Genomic DNA, 22066 nt, shown 5'->3' with positions numbered 1-22066 from the left:
ATCTGACTTTTGCTCTGATGAGGGCTTGCTGCCAAAACAAGCAGATTTTGTCAGCCTGTCGATCATAGACATGCAATTGTAAGTGTGAAGATAAATATATTAGGTGACACTTTGCTTTTTTGACTCATGGCTGTCTGTCTTCCTGCCTTTGTTGTTGGAAAATACAGACTTCACTACAGTAGGTTCTTCAAAGGAGACAACTTTGGGCCATACCATCTAGATTTTGCTGCAGGCAGCGAAAGCAAAGTATGTTTCTATGGAATCAAGAAAATAACTCAAATCCTCTCAGCCATACCCACAGAGTTCTGATCACGTAGCATCATTGGACGTTTTTAGTCACGACAGTTAACTTTTATCCCACCAAAGATCTGAATAAGTTTAGACAGGACAGTCTACTTGCTTTGTTACAACGCCTCATAACATCTTATATCTTCTTCTTTAGTACTATATCTATTTTCCTACCATTCATATTGTAAAAACTCTGAGTTACAATCATAAATTTGGTGTGATCGCAATGTTTGGTGAAATATTTTCATTATATTTCTACAATATTTTCTCTAAGCATAAAAAGATCCATCCATGTTTTACCAGAACAGTAAAATAGTGCCATAAAGCATTGTGCTCTGTGAATGAACCATATGCATGTAACTTATTGGCACACAATTAAAAAAAATGCATCATGAAAGCTACTAATTTGATTTGAACTTTTGATTTGAACTCCTCTTGATGTTGTAGTGCTTTACTGGTTCTAATGTGCTACGTGTAGCACCTTTAAAACCGTTTATGGGGGTCAATGAAAACAGGCCCACAGAGGGGCCTCAGAGTTCAGTCTTTCAAGAGCAGTGATTTATTTAAACATGACTCACAATGCCGAGTTCTCTCATTTCTTTAGAGACGAGGCTCTTGGAAACTGAGACCATGTACTGTATGGTGTGACTTTACAAAACTCCCAGGTTGCCGAGCAATGGCCAAAGGACAACTTGTCTTGAAAGCCACAGTCACGGCTCAGTCCGACAGAGGGAGGGGGGGGGAAGTCTAGACCACAGCACTTATAGGGGTCAAACGAATAGAGGAGAGCTGGAGGTGAAGGGTCAGAGGTTAGCGCCAACCAGTGGAACAAAAAAAGGGTGAATTTCTGTTAACAAAAGCAGACACAAAAGGCAAGGGCGGTGTACTCAAAATGTTGACCCAGTGTGTATCTTTGTCTAAATGTTGACCTTTTTTTAGACCTTTAAACCTTTAGAGGTTTCTTAAAACCGACATCATTGTGTTATTACATTGAAAGCATCTCGTCTTATTGTTCACTGCGACACTGATGCATTTTTGACTTAAGTGGCTGTTGCAGAATTGCACAATATGGAAAGTACGATGCAGGGATAAACTATGTGTAGCAGGTAGTAGTTTAAACAACGGGGTACTTGTAATTACAGCTCCACTGTACAGCCGTGCTTTACGTCTGCCTGGAGGGCAGGTTTGGTCAATAAAAAAGATTAACGTGGCGGTCGTAGCTGTTTGTCTTGTAAAGAAAAAAAAAAAACAGGAGATAACTCTAATAGTATAGCTTTATTACACTGACAAAGTTCATTTGACATTACATAGGAACATGTACCTTCAGGATTTATTTTATGGACAACAGACTCATACATACACGTAAAACAGACAGTGTTAAGCACAGACATAGTGGTGGAGAATCACATGATCAAAGTGACGGCAGTCTGAGTTTTGTGTGGGCTGTGAAGTTGCTCCAGTTTGTTCAACTCTAGGTTCTTTACTGTTTGTACGGTGATGGTCACAAGCTAAATGATCATCCACTCACATGTCTGTCAGACTGACGCTGCATGCTGCAAACCCACACGCATCCCTAAGATCCCTTCTCTTTATTTACAAAATGGCAGTGGTTCGTCTTGGAAACAAAAGGATTGATTAGGTGGTTTTTGTTCATTGTTTGTGGCACTAGTCACTCACCACTGGTCTTCTGACGGGACCAGATTTAAAGAAGAGGCTCATCATCAATACAAAAATATAGTACAGCAATTTTCTTGTCATAGCAAACATTCATACCTGTCCATCAATGGCCCAGTCACATCAGCAGCCATTCACAAAAAAAAAATAAAGACATAACCTGCTACATAAAGCAAAGATAAAAATGGGCACTGACCACATCAGTGGTTTGCAAGTTTTAACTCATTTGCAACAAAGTTTTCGCTTCGCATCACAGCTAAACGCATTTTTAGCAATTTAACAGTTAGTTTCCACTCATTTCTGGACAATATGAAGATCACACTCTTGAGTTCTGTTATGCCTCATAGTAAATGATACTAAAGGACGTCTACATATTTATTCATTTATTTTCAGTCATAGACGCCTCAGCTATTACCATTTGTCCATTCGATCACAAGCAGTCGATATGATCACCAGTTGGCACGTCTCTACATTACTGTATGACATAATGTAGAGAACAAAAATCTATCTGCACTTTAACTGCATGGCACACAATCATATGTCACTGACAAAACTGTTCATAGTCTTGACGTTGACGGTGATGGATTGTACGACTAGAGTTTCAGTAATTACACTAGATTTTCATGCCGTACAGAAATGTATGGAAGCCAGTGTCTGCCTGACAAAGAAGAAAAATAGTATAAAAAAAACTATAAAGCATGCTTTTTATATGGTCAACAAAAGCGTAAATGAGTTGGGGTTAAGATGCTAAGATTTGGTTCTTTTAACATTGAAATACTTCTTCATTATGACTTAATGCACAGCCGTCTTAAAGATACAGTGATACACAGCCGTCAGTGATAGCCACACAATAAACACACTCCTGGTTTGAAGCCGCATGAACACATTGACCCGCAGGGGTAAAAGTTTTACATGAAGCGCCTCGTGAAATCTTTTGGAGACAACAAACTCTTATTTAAATTGTTTAAAAGGTTATTTAATTAATAAAATGTTTAACTTTTAGGTCTCTGGTTAAATGAACCAAAAGTGATCTAAAAACAACCTTGCTGCAAACCCTCATGTATTTTGTCTAGGTATCATTTTGTCTCAGTAAAATGTACGTCATCTAAAACAGACACAGTCCTGACACACACTAAGCCACTTAGACAGTTCATCAACTGACAAAAGAAACCCCCCCAGGACATGGTTACCATTTGTTCACTGTATGTTGTCAGAATTGTACTGCTTTGTCAAGATGGGGCATTTCATGCTTAAAAAAAAAAAAATAAAGGGCGCTTCTAATCTTTTTCACTGCGAAACATATGAAGACTACACAGGTGAGTCACCGTCAGGCTGCAAGACGTTTTTTTTTTTTTTTTTTACAAGCACATCAAAAGCTAATCGTCCAAAGATAGTTTTACAAATAAAGCATCCAGTGAAATGCACACAGGCAGCAGTTTTTTTTTCCACTCATCCCACCTTACACCTACACTGCTCTTCCCCTGTTACTTGTCATTATTGACCACCAAAGAGCCTTACTTTACTTACCCGAGGCTCTACAATCTATCAAAACAGGCCTCAGGTCTCTCGAAGTGCAGGCACAGTTCATGCGAGGGTGGTGATAGTCTTGTTAATGGCGTGTGGAGGTGTGACTTTTTTCTACACGACACAATACACAGCCATTTGTCGAACATTCACATTACAGACGGTGAAATGGGAACGGCCACATCGGCGTATCGAAGCACGGGCCACCCAGAGGAGAGCGGAAACGTATCTGTCCTCTCCTTGTGTGGGTACAGCAGTCAATGAGAGTTCTTTGGGTGTTTGAATGGAGTTGTGCTTCTGTGACAGTTGGCTTTCTCCGCTGGGAATCTTCGAGGAGGAGTTCCTGGGCCTTGAAATTGTCTTGTAGAGGACGCAAGAGGGCTGACCTCATGCTCCCCGGGGTCAATGACAGGTCAGAAAGGTTGGCCGTAGTCGATCAGGTCAGCCCTACTGTTCATGGAGGGCCCGGTCATTTGGCAATGCTTGAGAAGGTCAAAGGTCGATGATCTATGTACATTGAGTGACTGTTTTTCCTCAGCATACAGTGTCCAGTGTTTGGCAAGTACATACAGTAGTTCTTCATCCTCTCACTGCTTTCTTCTTCGCTTCTTTTCCCTCAATTTCTGAGTCTTTTTCCACCTGCCGTCCTTCTCTCCATTTTCCTCTCTCAGGTGCAGCAGTCTCGCTCCACGTGGCAAAAGAGGGGCGACTGGGTTGGCAGGGACGTGGAGGCGGAGGGGTCGGATGAGGGAGACAGAGGGGAGGGAGCGGTGTTGGTGGAGGAGGAGGTGAGGAGGGAGGGGTAAGGGCTCATCTTGTCGATGTTCACGTAAGTGGTGTTGAGCAGGACGTAGTGCTCCCCGCTGAAGCTGGAGAAGATGGCGGAGATGCGTGCCACCAGCTCGGAGAAGGAGGGCCGGCGCTCCGGCTTCGGATGCCAGCACTCGATCATCACTGTGTAGCTGGAAGGGAGGAAGGGGGGGGGCAGGAGACACCAGAAGAGAAAACAGGTTTCAATGCATAGCTAAAGCTTATCTTTTGCATATTTCAATAATTCCACCAGATAAATAAGTAATAACTCTGCTTATATGGTTTCATTTCATGAAGGACTTTTTTCGAGTATCGGAAAATAAGAAAAAACGAATATTGTTTCTGAAATAACTACTTGCACAATAGAAAACTGACTGAATGACAACTGTCAAGTCTCTTATTAAGCAAAAATACAGAACATTTTTCCAGCTTCTTAAACGTGAACTGGTCTTCTGTTTTACATAATTGTGAATTGAATAGCCTTTAGTTTTGGTTGAACATCATAAGTAATGTGCAGACATCACCTTGGCCTCTGGGAAACTGGGATACATGTACAGTATTTTATAGACAACATAATTAAATAATCAAAAAAGGCTTTTAAAAAAGTCCACAGACATGATCATGAAAATGATAATTTAATGTACCCAACTGAATATTTAAATATGAATAAAATGATAAATAATGCATCTTAATTGAATTTAATGTTGCATAATGCTTTTACTTTTTGTTTTCCACCATTTTGTTTTTCTGCATCTCCTCTTCTCTTTTTTTCTCCAGGTTTTTTTCACCTGGTAACTTGAGAGACACCTTTATGGACCCATTTCATCGTTCACTAGAGTAAGTTATCCCTCCCTCACTCGTGAGTGGAATGAAAGGGTCGCACAGCCGCTAATTGCTTCAATGTGTCTCAATGATAAATCTGACACCAACAATCAATCATTTTTATCATTTTGCAACACGTATCTTTGCCCTGTTAAAAGCTGATATTACCTTTATTATGTTTCTTTCCCTGGCTTGACAGAGCCACCCTATCATTGCTAAAAATGAAGAAAAATGGCCCCATTACCCCATGTCCAAGACATCTGCCAGCGACTGCTATCAACACATCCAGTGAACGGTCAGGAGTGAAGTATTGTTGGAATGTTTGCAGACGTGCATCACCTCCTGATGTCTCTGTTTAATTTACAGCTTGGGAACGTTGGGCCCCTGCCTCCCTCACCTGAGCACTCCCACTCTCCCCTAATTTTCACTCATAATATAGACATGCAGTGTACCTCATGTTATCTGAAGGGTATGAGATCACACTTGGCATTCATTTCACAGCACCACTGGGTCAGAGTTTCATGGATAAGGTGGTGTAGTGTTTAATGATTTGATGAGTACATTTTATTGATAATGAAATGACATTGTTTGTCATTCATTGCTCACAAGATAGAGGTTGCTCTCGTTGTAGGCTAGTGCCAGTGTTTTATCAGCAGTAAATTCACAAGTTCAGTTCAGACTGCCTGGCAGTCAAGTTGCAGTTCACATCCATTCCTGTCCACATCCCAGATTAGTGTCTCCGATTCAGAATCTAACCAAATCTGAAATATGGCCACAATCTCTTCTTCTGTTCCTGAGTAATGGCATTGAATAGTGGCCATGTAAAACATTATGATGTCACACTGAAGTTGACCTTTGGGACATAAAATGTCCTCACTCCATCATTTCATGCTATTAGATACTTGTGTGAAATGTCATAATTAGCATATGAATTCTTGAGTTACGGCCAAAAACATGTTTTTTGAGGCCACAGTGACCTTAACCTTTGACAACCAAATTCTAATTAGTTCATCCTTGACTCAAAGTGGATGCTTGTGCCAAATTTGATAGAAATTCCCTAAAGGCGCTCCTGAGATATCACATTCAGAAGAAAGGGGCGGACGGAAAAACCTGAAAACATGATACCTCCGGCCAAGGTATGCTGTGTACTTTGTAGGAGCAACACCACTTAACTGCCACAGCAACAAGTGCTAGGCAACAACATGAGACAAATAACAAAAGAGATACTAGTTTGGCATTGGTTTCACATTTAAAACTTGTGTTGTGTTTTGCGGTAAAGCAAGAAAAGTGACTTTTATTTGACCCGCAGCTGTGATGAGATGCAACGCTTGACTGAAGAGACTGGGGAGCTGTGAGTGTGTTTAGGACTCCTGCTGAGGTAGATGATGGATGGTCTGAACTTGAGTGGTTTTTATTTATGACTTCCACTGCTTATGCAGCTCCCTGCTACACTCTATCACTTGCTTCATGATGTATCTAAGTGCAGCTCTACAGTATATCACTCACACTAACTGAGCCGTGGCACTTTGCTGGAGGAGGTGAATGACAAGTGAAAAGTACGTCTACATGTGTGAGTGCAAGTGTGTGTGAGTGCAAGTGTGTGTGTGTGTGTGTGTGTGTGTGCGCTTACAGGGCGTCAGGGCAAAACTCTGGTTGCAGCAGCCTCCTCCCCTGCAGGAGGAACACGGTGATGTCGAAGGAGTTCACATCAGAATATGGTGGGGCTCCACGGGTCATCAGTTCCCATAGCAACACGCCAAACGACCACTACAAGAAAAGCAGGAAAATTAACTCCTTATCTCACTATTGTCCTTTTACTAACATCTTTTAGCCCATATTTATGGAGATATTTACATCCTCCTATTTATAATTGGACATTTTCCTTTAAAAATAGGATACAAATATGACTAGGTCCTCACCACGTCTGACTTGGTGGTGAACTTGTGTGTCTGCAGACTCTCCAGAGCCATCCATTTGACAGGCAACTTGACTCCACTCTTGTTGTGGACACTGTAATATTCTTTATCATAAACGTCTCTGGCCAGGCCGAAGTCTGCCACCTTCACGGTGTAGCTCTCATCCAGCCTGTCGAGGCAAAGGAGTATTTAATTTCTACTGTACTGTTTTTCTGCTTTGCTCTTCTCTCTTCTGTTCTTTCTAATTTTCTTTTCACTTTGACACTGATCTCTTTTTCTTAACTCTCTTTAACTCTGTTCTACTTCTTTAGAAGCATATGCAGTATTATGCTTTTTTGTTTCCTTCCAAGCTGTATTTAATTCTATTTCCGTCTAATCTATTGTAACTTGCTCTCTATACAGTATAAATCACATTCATGAGATGATGAATGAATAAATGTGGACTCACATGCAGTTCCTGGCTGCTAGGTCTCGATGGACAAACTTCTTGCTGGCCAGATACTCCATCCCTCTGGCCACCTGCAGCCCGAAGCCCATCAGGTCCTTCACTGTTGGGTTCTGTAGGAAACACAACCATTAGAGCACTGGGGAAAAAAAAGTTTTTGCGGTGTTGACGGATCCATGCAGGATGAACTGTAATCACTGTTTTGTACATTATGCAAAAATTGTGTGCACATACATGTCCCTCATCGCGGATGAAGTTGCGCAGGTCGCCATGCTTCATGTAGGGCAGAACCACCAGTGGTGAGCCCTCTGGCGGCAGGCAGATTCCCAGCAGAGAGAGAACGTTCGGGTGGCTGAAGTCCTTCATGATAATCCCCTCTTTCAGGAACTGGGACACCTCTTCCAGGTCTGTGATGCCTTCATAAAAAAATTTATATATTTATATTATTAGTTATAGTATTTAGTATTTATAAAAACATTTTGGAGCTGAAGGTGTATAAAGATAAGATAAAGATAAAGGTATATTGTTTACTGAAAAGATCTTTCAGACAGGGAGCAACTCTGCTGCACTGACATAAGCATGAAGGTCATTCCTTATATACCTTTGGGAAAAAAAGGCTGATGATGGTAAACAAGCAAAAAATAATAATAAAAAAAAAAAAACCTTCAACAAATATCCTCACCCCGACCTGACCCCCGACAAACTCCCATTTGCCAATTGCATCCTTGCCTCTGATGTCCCGCACTTTAGCCCCACTGACTCTGCTGTAATCTGGTTAGAGATGGAACCTCCTTAGCCCTGAAGAAACCAGCTGCTTGGCCTTCATCTGAGGTTCGACCCCAAAGATAGAAAGAGCTGACATTTGATTTCAGAGCTTCAATGTGAAAGTTGGGCAAGACAATTATTTATTATTATTATTACATTATTTCTGTGTGGAAGATGGATATTCCTATGCCAACCATACTCTAATCTTCTGGAAATATAGTGTCTATCTTTACTTATCTCAACTACTCGTCTTAGTATGTTAAGATAAAACCATCCCAAATGTAACAAAAGAATGCAAGAGACAATAACCCGGTTCCCTGAGAAATCACTAAACTCAATAAAGGGTCCAAATCCCAGAGGACAAAACCCCAGGAGGCTGAGTTCAACCCACCCCGCCGTGGTTGGAAGCTCCTTGTGAGCTTTTCTTCATATTGCTCCAGCATCAATCTCCCTCGTCCAACTGACAGGTTACACGATTAGGGGGAACCCTAATGCCGTCCTCACCATCGGACGCTCATTCATCACCATCAACTCAGCCAAAAAGGATTCAGGCCTCTGATGAGATGAGATCCTTAATGCTATTGGAGCGTTGTGATATCATACAATAAGTATGCTATATAAGCAGATGTAGGATGGAATAAATTATATTGGATGTGATTATGTTTGGACAAGGAGAGAGACTGTGTTGAGTGTGAGTGTATGTGTTCTGAAGGGGAATCTGAAAAGTGCTGCATTTGATTGTAAGTCATAACTTAGAAGTCCTTATTACAACAAACAATAAAATAAGCCAAAAATCTAAACATGGCTTCTCATGCAGTCTGTCAACAAATGTCGTTCTTACAAGGCTGCATGCCTTTGAAAACAGTTAGATTTTTGCATGGCATGATTTAAAAATCAATGTACAGATTAGTTGTAATTCCCATTTTCAACCTTGAACTAAGCATCACAGGACCGCCTTCAGCAGGGCACGTCATCCTAAAACGTTTCCAATGTGGACCAGGGCAATGCTGAGGAACAGCTTTGATGTTTGTATCAGTTGAGGGAAAAAATGTCAGTTTCCTTACGTCTAAAAGCGTTTGGCTGACCTGCATACATGTGGTGGACTTACGGTTGAGGGACTTGACGGCACAGTGATGCTTCTGTCCATCTGGCTCAAGCAGAGTTCCATGGAAAACACAGCCGAAGTGACCTGCAGGTTACAACATGATGTGTTAGTCAGAATTACTCAGCATCAGTGACATGAAAAGCTCATGTTCAAACCTGTAAAAGGAATCCAAATAACCTTTTTTCATCCAACACTAAACAAGCCTCTCTGAAAGAGGACTATTTAAAACAGTGACACATGAGATGCACCACTTTCAGGCCTGTGAAAGCCGTGAAGCGGATGAACAACGGCAGCCAGGCCGACGTCAGCTGGCAAGAATGAGCTGGTAATGAACGATGTTAAACCAAGGATTTCTTGTTTTGTTTTGAGGTAACGGCTTTGTTTGTTTGACTACCTCCATGTAATGAGCTTCACCTGGGTGGGAGGTTCTGACTCTTACATCCCTACATGCGGGTGTCCCGGCTACCCGATAACATGTGAGTCACTACTGGACATACAGCAATCCCTCTTTGAAATGCACCACCAGGCCAAGGCACCATTAGAGGAGACTTTCCTCTACTTTGGTTGGTAGGATTCTGTGCTCTCCATGACCCAATGATTTAGTCATAAACCTGGATGGAACACATTTACATTGTTTGTTAAATGTGATTACACTGTAATGGCTTACTGGACGTCCAAGCAAGACAGATAGCAGACATTAAATTTGATGCTTAATTGGTGACAATGTAGCACCACCATCTGAATTTCACCATGACTAAGAAACATCAGAGCATGTGTGTGTGAACATACTTGGCCAATAAACTTGAATGTTATTCTGATCACATCTTCCATGGTTTGTTGTATAATGTGCACATAGCAAAGAGTAAGTAAACCACTTTTTCTAAATCTTGTACATAAATGGTAACAACTACTTAACGTGCAGGGAAAAATTTCTGGAGTTTGCACAATCGGCATCCTTCATTTATAGCTTGGCTAGGTGAAGCCTTCTTCTCGTCAGAGCCTCTATGATTAAGATCTTGCGTCACTGCCAGTTGGCTCCATGATCAGAGCAATTCCAGAAATCAGATAAAAATATGTCTGTCCACTGCTGACACATAAGAACTAAACTTTGGAGCAGCAGAAGTATTGGGATGATTTCATATAGTACATGCAGCATGTTGGTCCATGGTAAACAACTGGCTGGTTTGTCTGACTCTAGTGCAAAAGCCCTCTGAACAGCTAATTCTATTTATCTTAAATTACCATCATCCTCACACTAAATCTGCCCCCTCAAGTAATTCAGTATGAGGCTTTAATCATTAATAGTCCACACAAGCTAATAGGCTATGCCAAACCCCCTTGAGTTACTGTGCATTTTAGTGAATTATATCTCTTAAGACTTGAGGGCTTGCCCCAGAGTGTTAGGGGTGCAGGAATAAAATGAGCGAGGCGTTCTCCTATCACGTCCTCGCAGATGGCTGGGAGTGTTGGATTACGACTTCCAACAATGGACCTCGGGAATACTAGCTGTGAACAAATCTTCCTATGCCACTTTAAAAATCCTGCCTCGATATCCATGCTCGGGTTTGGGGTCTTTGTCCTCCTGATGTTGAATTTGATCTGTAGGTCTGCTTAAACGGCACAAAATGAGGTGATTTTGTGTCTGCATGTCAAGCTTGTGGTTTGATAAAGCAGGCAATTAAACTCTGTGTGGGCAACTTTAGCTTTTGTATAGGTTTACATAAATCCCACGTTTAATCTAAGATCACCGGCTGATAGTATCACTCCACATCTGTTACAATCCCATCATGAATTGATTGCAAAGATTTAATACTTTGCTATTATTTCCTATTAGCACCTACGGTCAGAAGTTACAAACGTGAATTTTTAAGATGCTGGAAGCTAAACATAGTGAATTTAAGGTTTAGAATCAAATAAAATGGAAAACACACTTTGATATAAGAGATTTTGGAACTGTATACTAGAGAAAGAGCCATGAAAGGAGAGGTTGATGTAATGAAATTGATGTTTCGTTGATGAATGCAGGTTATAATTACAAGTTCTTGACAGTTATTGTTTTTAGTCTAACACTGATTCTGCAGTCTCTCATGCTTTAAAGAGTTTTCTCTTTATGATTATGCACAACCATTTGTAGCTTGAGTAAAAAAGCTATAATGCCCCTCACAATGTTCTTTCTTCAGTGATCACCCTCTGGCATTGTTGCTACACTGGTACTTTACTTAATAAATGTCTGCATTGAAACTTTATTTTGCACATTAGCAGCCACTAGGTCCTTCCTGGAAAAACATAATTTCTGCCAGGAAATGCAGAGGAAATTATGCAATTTTACAATTGACCTTGTTTAGAGTAAGTAAATGAAGAACAAAAATGAGAATATACAACGAAAACAACACTAGACTCTTAACACTAGAGACCAACTGATATATATATATATAGAAAAAAAATATTTAAAAATGTTTTCGGTAAAGGTATTTCTGTAACTGACCTCTGCCGATGACCTGGTTGAGGTGGAGCAGCAGCTGCTCCCTGGCAATCACCACGTGCTGCACCTCAGTTAACAGGTCTGGGTGGAGGCAGGACGGGTCGATATGGACAGGCACCATCAGTAGGGGGGACACCAGCTCGCCCTCCATTCCCAGACCCATCCCACTCCCTAGTACCCCCAGTCTGGGGGACAGCAGCTCCCCGTTGCCCCCATAAATGGGAGGAGCCCCTCGGCATGTCTCGGGCCTGTCGGTGCCCTGATCTGGAGAAGTAAAAGAGATGGAGGGGGGTCAAAGGTCAGTGACCGTATCAGTGGGGCTCTAGAAGTCAAGATGTGTTACATGATCAGAAAGGGAAGGCTACAAAAGAGCAACTTGACACTGTAATAAAGGGTAGGGGAGCTGGAAAAACAAAGTTTCTGATTTCTTCTCTGATGTTAGTGGGAGGAAGATAAATGCAAAGAAACTGCATGCAAAAATATCGAACTTTTATCACAAAAAAGCCAGAACAGAAGACAGACAGGACTCACAGACATAAGAAGAAAATGGCCAATATGAATTTTCAACCACTGATCACTACCCTGCCTGAGGACAAGCATTAGTTCATTAGTAAGTCTACCTTCTCAGATTTTAAGCCTTTCAAGTCACTTTTTAACAGCAGGAAAATTGCTTTGCCCATCATAGTGAGGATCATAATACATGGAGCCCCCTCACACCCTCAGGATTCAAGCTTAGGAAACCAAAACCACAGGTGACTATAAAGATTACATTAACGTTCTGGTAGACTGGCCTGTTGGTCAGCTTATGATGACAACACAGACAGCAGTTTTTCTGCTGTGCTGAGACTTCGACAGAACAGGTCAAATATAATCAAATATGACATAACAGTTGACAAACCTGGGATGGTTTTTTGTTTTCTTTCTTTTCCTCAGGAAGTGAAATGACAAAGGATTGTTTTTGGCTAAAAATAAGTCAGCAGCTGAAGTTGAGTAAAGATATTTAATGTTAATGTTTTAGTTTAATGTTACTTAATTTGCCGTCAGTTATGACAGTGTTAGACCACAGAGTTAGCAGGGATCAGTAACACTGGGAATATGATGGGCTACAGTGGGCACATGATGATTATGATTCAAAAAACACAACAGTTGATCCAAATCTTTTAAAATCTTTCACTTCCTTAAGGCTGCAGGTGTTAGTTCAGGACATGTAAGGCATGCACTGCTTGCATAGCGTTCAGCCCCACAGGGAGGGAAGCCGGTAGATGGGAGGGAGGTGGGATGTGGGGAAGAAGATATCAGGTGAGGTTGGGGAGGGCTTTATATGGTTGACGTACCCTCCAGCAGGGTTGTTCTATAGTCGACTGACTCGTGGGAGACCATTTCGTTAGTGGGGCTGACGCTCCTCGCGTTAGCCAGCCTGTCCAGATGCTGGATGTGACCACGGCCATCATACCACACCTCAGACAGATCTGGAAGTAGAGGGAGGGGGGTGAAGAAGGAACGATATAAGAGCATAAGAAGCATGTAGAAGGAAATATGACGGAGAGAGACAGGATGATGGGACAGAAGGGATGTGGGGAGAGAGGAGACCAGTGATGGAGTGAGAGAAGTGAGAACAGAAAGGGGGGAGATGAGGAACAAGAAAAAAGATAAAGGGGAGATGAGAGAATTACTGAGAAAGGCAAAGCGTTTCCCCAGTGTGCCCCACACACAAACTTATTGTAAACCCACCAGGCAAAACAAAACCCAGCAGACACACATGCACACAGGTTAGAAAAGACACACTGAACTCCAGTTGCAAGTATGCAAACACACACACACACACACACACACACACACACACACACACACACGGCTGGGACTTATTCATTCCTTTATGTCACTTACTTCACATCTGTATTTTCCACTTATTTGTGACATGGCTAAGTTCCTTATATAGTACATGACTACTTTAATACTAAACTAATTATTTTTATCTTGATTCACTAACAATAACAACTAACAACTAACTTTTCCTCAGTTTGCATTTGTCCGCCTCTGAGTTGTGCTGCTACCCTCTTATGACAAGATATCTAAAATTCATTTAAAATGCAAATATTCCTGCCAAACCTATTTGCTAAAAACACTTCATAAATTAAACTGACTTGACCGGTCTGAATAGTCTGATTGAATTCAGAGTAGATAACATTACAAAGGACTATGAAGTCAGTCTAAGAGTTTAAAACATCTTAAGTCTCTGAATATGTGGCAGCTGCAGAAGTGAACTGACCTCTGACACTTTTTACATCTTTGACGCCTATGACGCAACCACAACCTGCCATCTCTTCTCTTACCATCGATGTGTTTGTTCCTTTTCCACATGAGCAGCGATCCCAGCAGCAGCAGCAGCAGGCTGACACACACGCAGCCCACGATGAGGCCCGTGTAGTCCTGCTCCTGAGCAAGGGTCACCTTGCCCAGATGTCTGATGGAGTCTGCCTGGCGCCACTGAAAGAAGCAAAAGGGTTTGGAGTGTCATAGAGGGAAGGGAATGGTTTTTAATATGATTAACAATTAATACTGAACAATTAACACTGAACTACCCTCCATCCATAGGGAGGTCACAGGCCAGGTTCATGGCTGAATCTGAATCTCAGCTCAACAGGCTGACATCACTAACTAATTTGGGCACATTTCCAGGTACATAATGGAGATTTGGGCCTAAATATATAATTGGCCTAAATCTTTCTATTAAGTATTGCTTTAAAAATACAAATTACAAAGTTACACATTTTACATGAGTGACATCAGCAGGTCTCGACTTGCCAACAGCAACATCAGCAAGTGTTGGCTGTCTGAATGAAAGCTGGAATGGTGAGCAGGAGCTGTGGCTGCAGTCAGTGCATTGAGCAATCAAGTGCATTACAGCTGGAATTAGTCCACCTTATTGCAAAATGATGGTCGGATATGGCTAGAATAACACAATTCAAGCTGTCCGTCAGAGCAGTGACAAAATGCAAAAAAAAAAAAAAAAAAATGCAAGAAGTGAAGGTGCCCCTGAAATCTGAGATCTCAGGCTGACACCAAATAATAAATATCATTACTTTAACTTTGTGTTAATCTGACTAAATTACTGCCTATACTATATGTAGGCAGATGCTTGATAAACAATGACTACCACTGTATACAGGACACATACAGTGCGCCATGCATGGAATATATGGTACACATACAAGCACAAAAGCATGCAACTGGCATTCAGACATATGGTATGCAATAACACACGCACATACACACACACAGTCTGATGGCAGATTACATCAGCGATATTGCTTCTGCCATTATTAGGTTTAGTGGAAATGAGGTTTCTACTGGTGCCTCTTGCTGCAGATGGGACAGTGTGTGTGTGTGTGTGTGTGTGTGTGTCTCTGGGCATGTCTGGAGGTAGGTGACACATGAATGTCTGTGTGTAAGTTTGTGGAGCTGAGGGATATTGGCTGCTGACCATCCCCTGAGATAAAAGCTTTCTTCTGAAGGCCAGTTCACAAGTCGACAGCGATGAGGCTGATAACGTCTGGTCTGGAGCACACTGCTGTGTCACCACCAGGCGACCACTGGTTATCATTTTAGAGGATGACATAAGCTCTGCATTTAATATTAGTTTGTATCATAAAGGTTAGAAATGATTTCTCCTGTCAATACTCTTATAACCTGTTGTTTGGAGCCTGTTTGTTGATGCTAAATGTCTTGTGGAACTCTTGTATTTCTTATATGTTGGATTTCTCTCTGTATAATTGTTGAATTTGTTTTTTTCTTGAACCCTTCGCTCTTTTTCTGACTCCAAAACCTGATATTCACTGTTGATGTTCTACATCACTGAAACATTTCCTGCTGTCAAACTCGAGTGCAGCTGCTGGAAATGATTGCACATTGATTTTGGCCACTTATTCACAAAGACAAATGAAGTTACACTAAACACTAAAAAATGGACATGGAGTTTTCTTTTTTCCACAAACTGGATTTTGATTGTGGCAGAAGCAATCACAAGATATAATACTATCATAGACTGTGAGTTTTATTGTTTATACGTATTTACTGACTAAAACACAAGTTATAATAAGTTGGGTGGCTCTGTTAACACCTTAAATGTTCGTCTATTTCACCACAACCTGCGTCACTGATGGGTGTGGTGTGCATGATCAGAGTGCTTTGTTAACTTCTAACTAAACACCAAACCTGTACATCAGAGCAGCAAGCTAAAGAGCTAAACCATAGCAAAGGGAGGTCAGATAATGTGAGACTTAAATTGATCTTTAATTATTATTTAAGCATATAAACACAAAATTACTTTTTAAATGTTTTATAAACACTGATTTCTTTTATAACACTGATAAGAGTTAACCCTAAGCAATCCTATATACAGTTTGTGTGTGTGTGTGTGTGTGTGTGTGTGTGTGTGTGTGTGTGTGTGTGTGTGAGTGTGTGTGAGTGTGTTTGGGGTATTCCTCTGACATTTCTATACTGTACGTCTCCTTCTCATGACTCAGAGGATGGTTGACTTAAACTCAAGTGACAAGACAGCTGGATGCTGAGCCCTTTCACTCAACACACTGTGTTATAAACTCCCTGAGCTGGTTTTATAAGGCACTGCATTAGGACAGGAGAGTTATTGAAGTTCGCTGTTAATGACCTGGAACGCTGGAGGAATGTGGTATTTTCCATGAATTTCCCAGAGCGCAGTATGAAGAGCTCAGTGCGGCTGATGGCAGGATGATCCTGTTACTGCCTTCGTACAGTGAAATTTGACTTTAACTTAAAGCAAAATTCAATGAAATATACCACACTTAATAATGACTCTTTGAAAAAAACCTCACCACTGTAGTTCTTGCACATCCTTTAACCATCTATCACCACTGCGTGTTATGTCGTTGATATGTGGCGAGTCAGCCTCCTCCTCCTCAGAGACAGGTGCTGTGATACGATATGATACCTTTTATTGCTAAAAATTCTTTCCGTGAGCCCGACAATACAAACAAAGGGGAATTTTCATATAAATGCATTAAAAGTGGCTTTATGGATCTCTGCTGTATCGAATCCACTTGTGTCAGAGCAGATGTTTGATACAGAATATCTGTTTATTCTTTATCTGTACTCACAGAACTAAGGTTACAATAGATCATTTCTAGAGGTGATTGAGAGACAGGATAAGGCAGATACACTGGTTTAAATAATAACGCTGTCTACGAAAACAAGCTAATTTTAACTGGATTGAGTTTCAGAATAATCTCACCATGTTGGCAGATAGTTTTTACTTGTTTCAAACCGTTTGATGCAGGCATGTCTTTCGCAATACTCTCTGCTATTGGAAATGAAAACTGTTTGCGTACTCTTGTGTTCCCCACTTTAAAAAGATAAGGTGCTCAGCCACAAACATGCAAATGAAATTAATCTCGGCATCAACAGTTTAACACACCCTGACACACACACAAACACACCCTGCACTGCCATCTAAACACCACTTCAAACACACTGCAGCTTTTCTCTGCTGTCAACACGCAGAGACACCAGAACAAGACGTCTATTGAGTGAAGTGAGTGCAGAGGGTGTGTGCGTGTGTGCGTGTGTGTATGTGTGTGTCTGCGGTTGGGTGTGGATGTGTATTTGTGCTGAGTCCGGTGTCTTCATGAACAAAGGTTTAGGGTTGTGTCTCAATTAAAAATGTCTTTGTTGACCCACAGTTACACAGGCGGCGGAGAGGTGGTGTGTATGTGTGTAGCTGTGCACACCTGTGTATGAACCTCTGTACATGGGTTTGTAGCCTGTATGTGTGAATATGTTAATGTGCACGTGTCTACATCTACATTTTGTGTGTTTGGATCAAAGTGCAGTGCTTAACCTAAAAACAAGAAAAAGAAAAAAAGGTAGTAAAAGGCAGCCAGGTGCAAAGTGGAGCTGAGGAACGAAAGAACAAACAGACCTTTTCTACTTTTAATGCAAACTATTAACCAAATTGCATGTGACTTGCAATCTGTAAAGTGCAGGTGCGTCTCACCTCCACCTGCAGCTCCTTGGCGGTGGCGGCCTGCAGCTCGGTGGGAACGGTGCACTCCAGAGTGTTTCCGACCAGAATGAGACTCTCGCAACTGTGGTTGGACACGGTCAGAACCTGACACTTCATCGCCTCCCTGTCCATCCGGTCACCCTGCCATGGAGGGAGGGCAGGAGAAAGAGAGAGAGAGGGTGAGACGGAAAAAAGGAAGTTGGGATAGAGAAGACAGCAAAAGGGAAGGAGGGAGTAATGGAAGCAGACGGGAATAGAGAGACAGCGGAGAGAAAAAAGACAGAGAGATATGATGTAAACATTTGCAAAAGGGTTGAGGTCAACTTCTAGATCAGCAACATTACAAGTGACTATTACCAAGGTCAAAAGTCAGTTTGTGCAGATAGAAGATGGAACAAACTAAATGTTTTTTTTTGAAAAAAGGTGCCAACATACTATCAAAAGTGCAAAATAAAATGTCAAGATTAAAGATCCGTCATGATTTTTAGCTGAAAAAATTGAAATTGAGAAAAAAAATTGATTGATTGATGCCGATACTTCACATTAAACCTCTTTAGTCAAATGCAAGTCTGCTGTCATGTCATTTCTATGTAGTGTCCAAAGGGAAGATGAGTAAACATCAAAGAGCAAGGAGAGGCCAGGCAAATTGGAAGTTAAATTAATGGATGGATATGTGATTACATGCAATAAAAACACAACAAGAGCAGCCTTAAGGGGAGCCCTGTGTTACTGACCAGCGTTGAGTCTCTGTTACATGGAGAGACCCTATTTAAAGATTCTTATTATGTGGATACTGTGCCTGTATGGTGCACATTCCTAAAAAGATTCGCATATAATCAAATTACCACCAAATGGTTGGCACAAAGAAAAAAACTCATTCCATCACAAGGAAGCTTGTTTAGTTTTTGGGCCCAATACATCATCGAGGTGCTGAGTGTTGGCGAGGATGGCAGGGTGGACTTATTTTCCCCAAGGTCCCCCTGAGAGTTTGATCTGGCTCTGATAAGTCCTAAACATTCACACTCGCACTAAAAGTTTCCTTGTGCAGCTTTTAAACAATTTTAAAGACTTTTTAAAGTCTAATAGGCGGATGGTTGACAAAATCATACAAATTTTGTAGTATGAAGTGCAAATATGTTGGAAAAGTGTACAGACGATATCTTCAGTGAGTTGAGGTCATACTGAAGTAAATAATGTAGATGAGGGTGAAGAGGCTGATCTCTCTTCTTGGTAGAGTTCATCATGAAAAAATAGCTCAGCCTAATTTGTTCTTTTTCTCCGCTTGCATACTTCTTCTTGCTCCCTTGCTGTCTCTTCTTGTTCTCTTTTGTTTCTCCGATTCCATCTCTCTCTCTTGCGCACACATAAACACACTTGTTTGAGCGCAGCAGAAGGCAATAAAGAGAATGATCACATTCCTTGCGTGACAGCTTGGGATTTTCCAATTTGCCACAGAGTGGAGGCTCGCACCTGTTCCTACACTCTCTCCCTCTCACTTGACACACACACACACACACACACACACAAACACAAGCAACACAAACCACTAATTCATCCACTTGCCTGCAATTACGGCCCACACAAAGTCAACACTTCGTAACAAGATCATCCAATGTAATCCCAATTCATTGTGTTTCCCAGCTGTGGGCGTGACAATACACACAACAGACAGGAGTTATCAAAGTTATTAAAAAGCCATCACAGTATTATCAGTCCCTCTAAATAAATGGTTATGATGATAATAAATGGATGCCTCTCAGTCTCCCATGCAGTGATCGGCAGCGATAGGAGCCTGGCCACATGCCAAAACCAACAGCCTGGCCCCTTCATGTGCTGCCATACTGGTGTGGAGCTGTCAGTCAGAGCTAAACATTCCTTTATTTGTCTGTTATTGGCAACAACTATGGGGCTAGAGTTATCAGATGGCGCTAAATGAGCCCAGCATTTGCCCTTTACTGGGGGCCATTGCAGGGCAGGCTTATCAGATGGCGTTAAATGTGGCCTGTTTCGGTGCAATGCCTGGTACCATCCCCCCCGGGCTAAAAACTAGGGGTTTGTCTGGGCTGAGGGGAGAGATGAAGGCTGGGGGGGGGGGGGGGAGGGGGGTAGAGGTTGAGTTGGTGGTGGATTTAGCATCGGGGCCAAGGTCACGTCTGGGAAAAGAGAGAAAGACGAAGAAAAAAAACATCCAGGATCCCCTGCGAGAGGTTCAGCCCAGCTGCCACAAACCATCGAGCTGAGGGCAACAAAAAAAATGAAAGAAAGAGGAGAAATATGTATTTCATTGTGTTCCTAAAACAGGCTCTGGGGAATGTGGTGGCTTGTTTGAAAAGCGGCATTAATATGTCAAGAGCTTTGACCTCGGCAGCCAGAACAATGCAAGTCAACAGAGAGAATACATAGAGGTATAGCAGTGGAGAAGGGATGGGGAGGTCAGGCTAGGGGGTGTAAACGATGGGAAACAGGCTCAACTTCCTGTTTTTCTTTCAGTATTGTTTCCTTCCCAACTTGACCAGGACCATGGGGGGCTGTACGTGTGAATGTGTGGATTGGGAGGCAAAGTGCAGCAACCAGCAGCATGAATATCCAAAGTTCTGTAAACTAAATTCTCTGAATTAAAAAGAAGCTATGCCGTATACAGAACTCCACCACAGTAGAGTTTCTTATCAACTAAACACAACAAGCAGGCGTCTGCAGCTCAGTAACATTGTTATATATTTGCCAGAGTAAGCAGAGCGGTGCAGTGGTGTTAGTATTCCTCGTATTTTGGTTTCTGATTTTATGTTTCTGCTCTTGCTGTTCTGTGAAACACTTCTTAAGCTTTTGAAATTTGCTACAGCACATAAATAGAGACTTTAAACTGCACCATTGGAGTTTCTGCTGGTGTCTTGGGTTTCTGCACCTGCAGACGTCTGCCCTGCTGGAGTTCTCTCGAGCAACACTTTGAATCTTTACCAAAGGATGCAGTTCTGTAGCTGGCCGATACGTCTGACCTCTAACCTTCTGTTCTGTAATATTTTTTTCAAACGTGTCACGTCCTCCTCTCTTTTAAAAAACAGCTGTTGTGGTAGACTTGAGAGCTGAGCCTTTTTCGTAGTACAATGGAGCTGACTGAGGGTGTTTATTGTGGTCGTACCTTGAGCTCCACGATGCTCTTGTTATCCTTGGAGGTAAGCTTGGGGTCCTGGAAGAGGGGGTCCTCCACGTAGATCAGGTCCCACTGATCCGTGGAGTAGCCGTCCAGGACGAACGCCACCTTGGTGACCATGGGCGGCTGCAGAGCCAGTTTGGCCAGAGAGGGCGTGGTGCATTGGATGGATGTCCGGTTCTCACCATACACACAGCTCTGGAGGAGAGAGGCACAGAGAAAATGATATAGGTTATCTGAAGGCACTGCATCTTGTGCCCATCTTCTACTGCTGAAAGTAGTTTTTTTACTTATACCAATCCAGTGAGAGTGTGTATTGCATTTTGACTGTGCAACAACCATATTTAAGTTCAACTGTAACTGAATCAACCTTTTTCAGGTACATTTGGGTAGAACTTTTTGGTATGTATCCAGGTTGGGAAGAAACCTGTATCAGAATCCGAATTCCTTTATTGTCATTGTGCAAGAAGCACAACGAAATTTAAATACAGCAGCTCTCATGGACAGTGCAAACAACGGAAGGTGCAAAATACAGAATAACCATGTTGCCCGGTCCCACAAAGAAATGAGGACCAACATTTTTAAAGACCTTTCAAGTCCTTTAAAAGAGTCAGGACACAGTACAGACATGCCTGAAGAGCTATAACACCGCTAATCCTCAGCTTTACTACTCAGTGTAACGACAGCGTCCTCCAGGTCTTCACTCAGTCACAATGTACAACAATGCAGTAATGATCAGTCTGACTGCTTCCTTCAGACTCAACACATTATATGAGACACCGTCTGTTTTCAGCCACTGCAGTGTTTACATGCATGGCCTGAGGGCACAACAGCGTTTTATCCCATGTTGGTTTCAGCCCACATAGGCCTCCCAGCTTTAGTGCCTATTAAGAACCCTCAGTGAAACCTAAACTTGGAAAACATAGAAAACACCCTCGGCCCTTTTTTATTTAGGTGTGGCAGAGTTTCATCTTGCCTCAAGAGGAGTTAGGCATCAAACAGGAATTGGCGCACTGAGGTTGATGTGTCCTGTCTTTACACAGCAAA

At 41.9% G+C, this 22066-nt stretch overlaps 1 protein-coding gene across 1 annotated transcript in view; it reads right to left on the bottom strand.

Annotated features, from left to right (window-relative positions):
- Positions 1-3018: 3018 nt before the first annotated feature.
- met (MET proto-oncogene, receptor tyrosine kinase) overlaps positions 3019-22066 on the bottom strand; it is a 59080-nt gene continuing 40032 nt past the window's right edge. The window contains exons 11-21 of the mRNA XM_070830187.1: positions 21008-21217; positions 17863-18012; positions 14165-14318; positions 13166-13300; positions 11835-12095; positions 9353-9433; positions 7714-7895; positions 7483-7592; positions 7038-7203; positions 6749-6885; positions 3019-4448 (exon numbers count right to left, since the gene is read on the bottom strand). Of these exons, the coding sequence (XP_070686288.1) occupies positions 4154-4448; positions 6749-6885; positions 7038-7203; positions 7483-7592; positions 7714-7895; positions 9353-9433; positions 11835-12095; positions 13166-13300; positions 14165-14318; positions 17863-18012; positions 21008-21217 (1881 nt within the window). The 3' untranslated portion in view covers positions 3019-4153. The remainder of the gene's footprint in view (positions 4449-6748; positions 6886-7037; positions 7204-7482; positions 7593-7713; positions 7896-9352; positions 9434-11834; positions 12096-13165; positions 13301-14164; positions 14319-17862; positions 18013-21007; positions 21218-22066) is intronic.

The sequence above is a fragment of the Pempheris klunzingeri genome, chromosome 5 (genome assembly GCF_042242105.1).
Source record: "Pempheris klunzingeri isolate RE-2024b chromosome 5, fPemKlu1.hap1, whole genome shotgun sequence".
In the NCBI taxonomy this organism is placed as follows: Eukaryota; Metazoa; Chordata; class Actinopteri; order Acropomatiformes; family Pempheridae; genus Pempheris; species Pempheris klunzingeri.
This window is presented reverse-complemented; position numbering and strand designations above follow the sequence as displayed.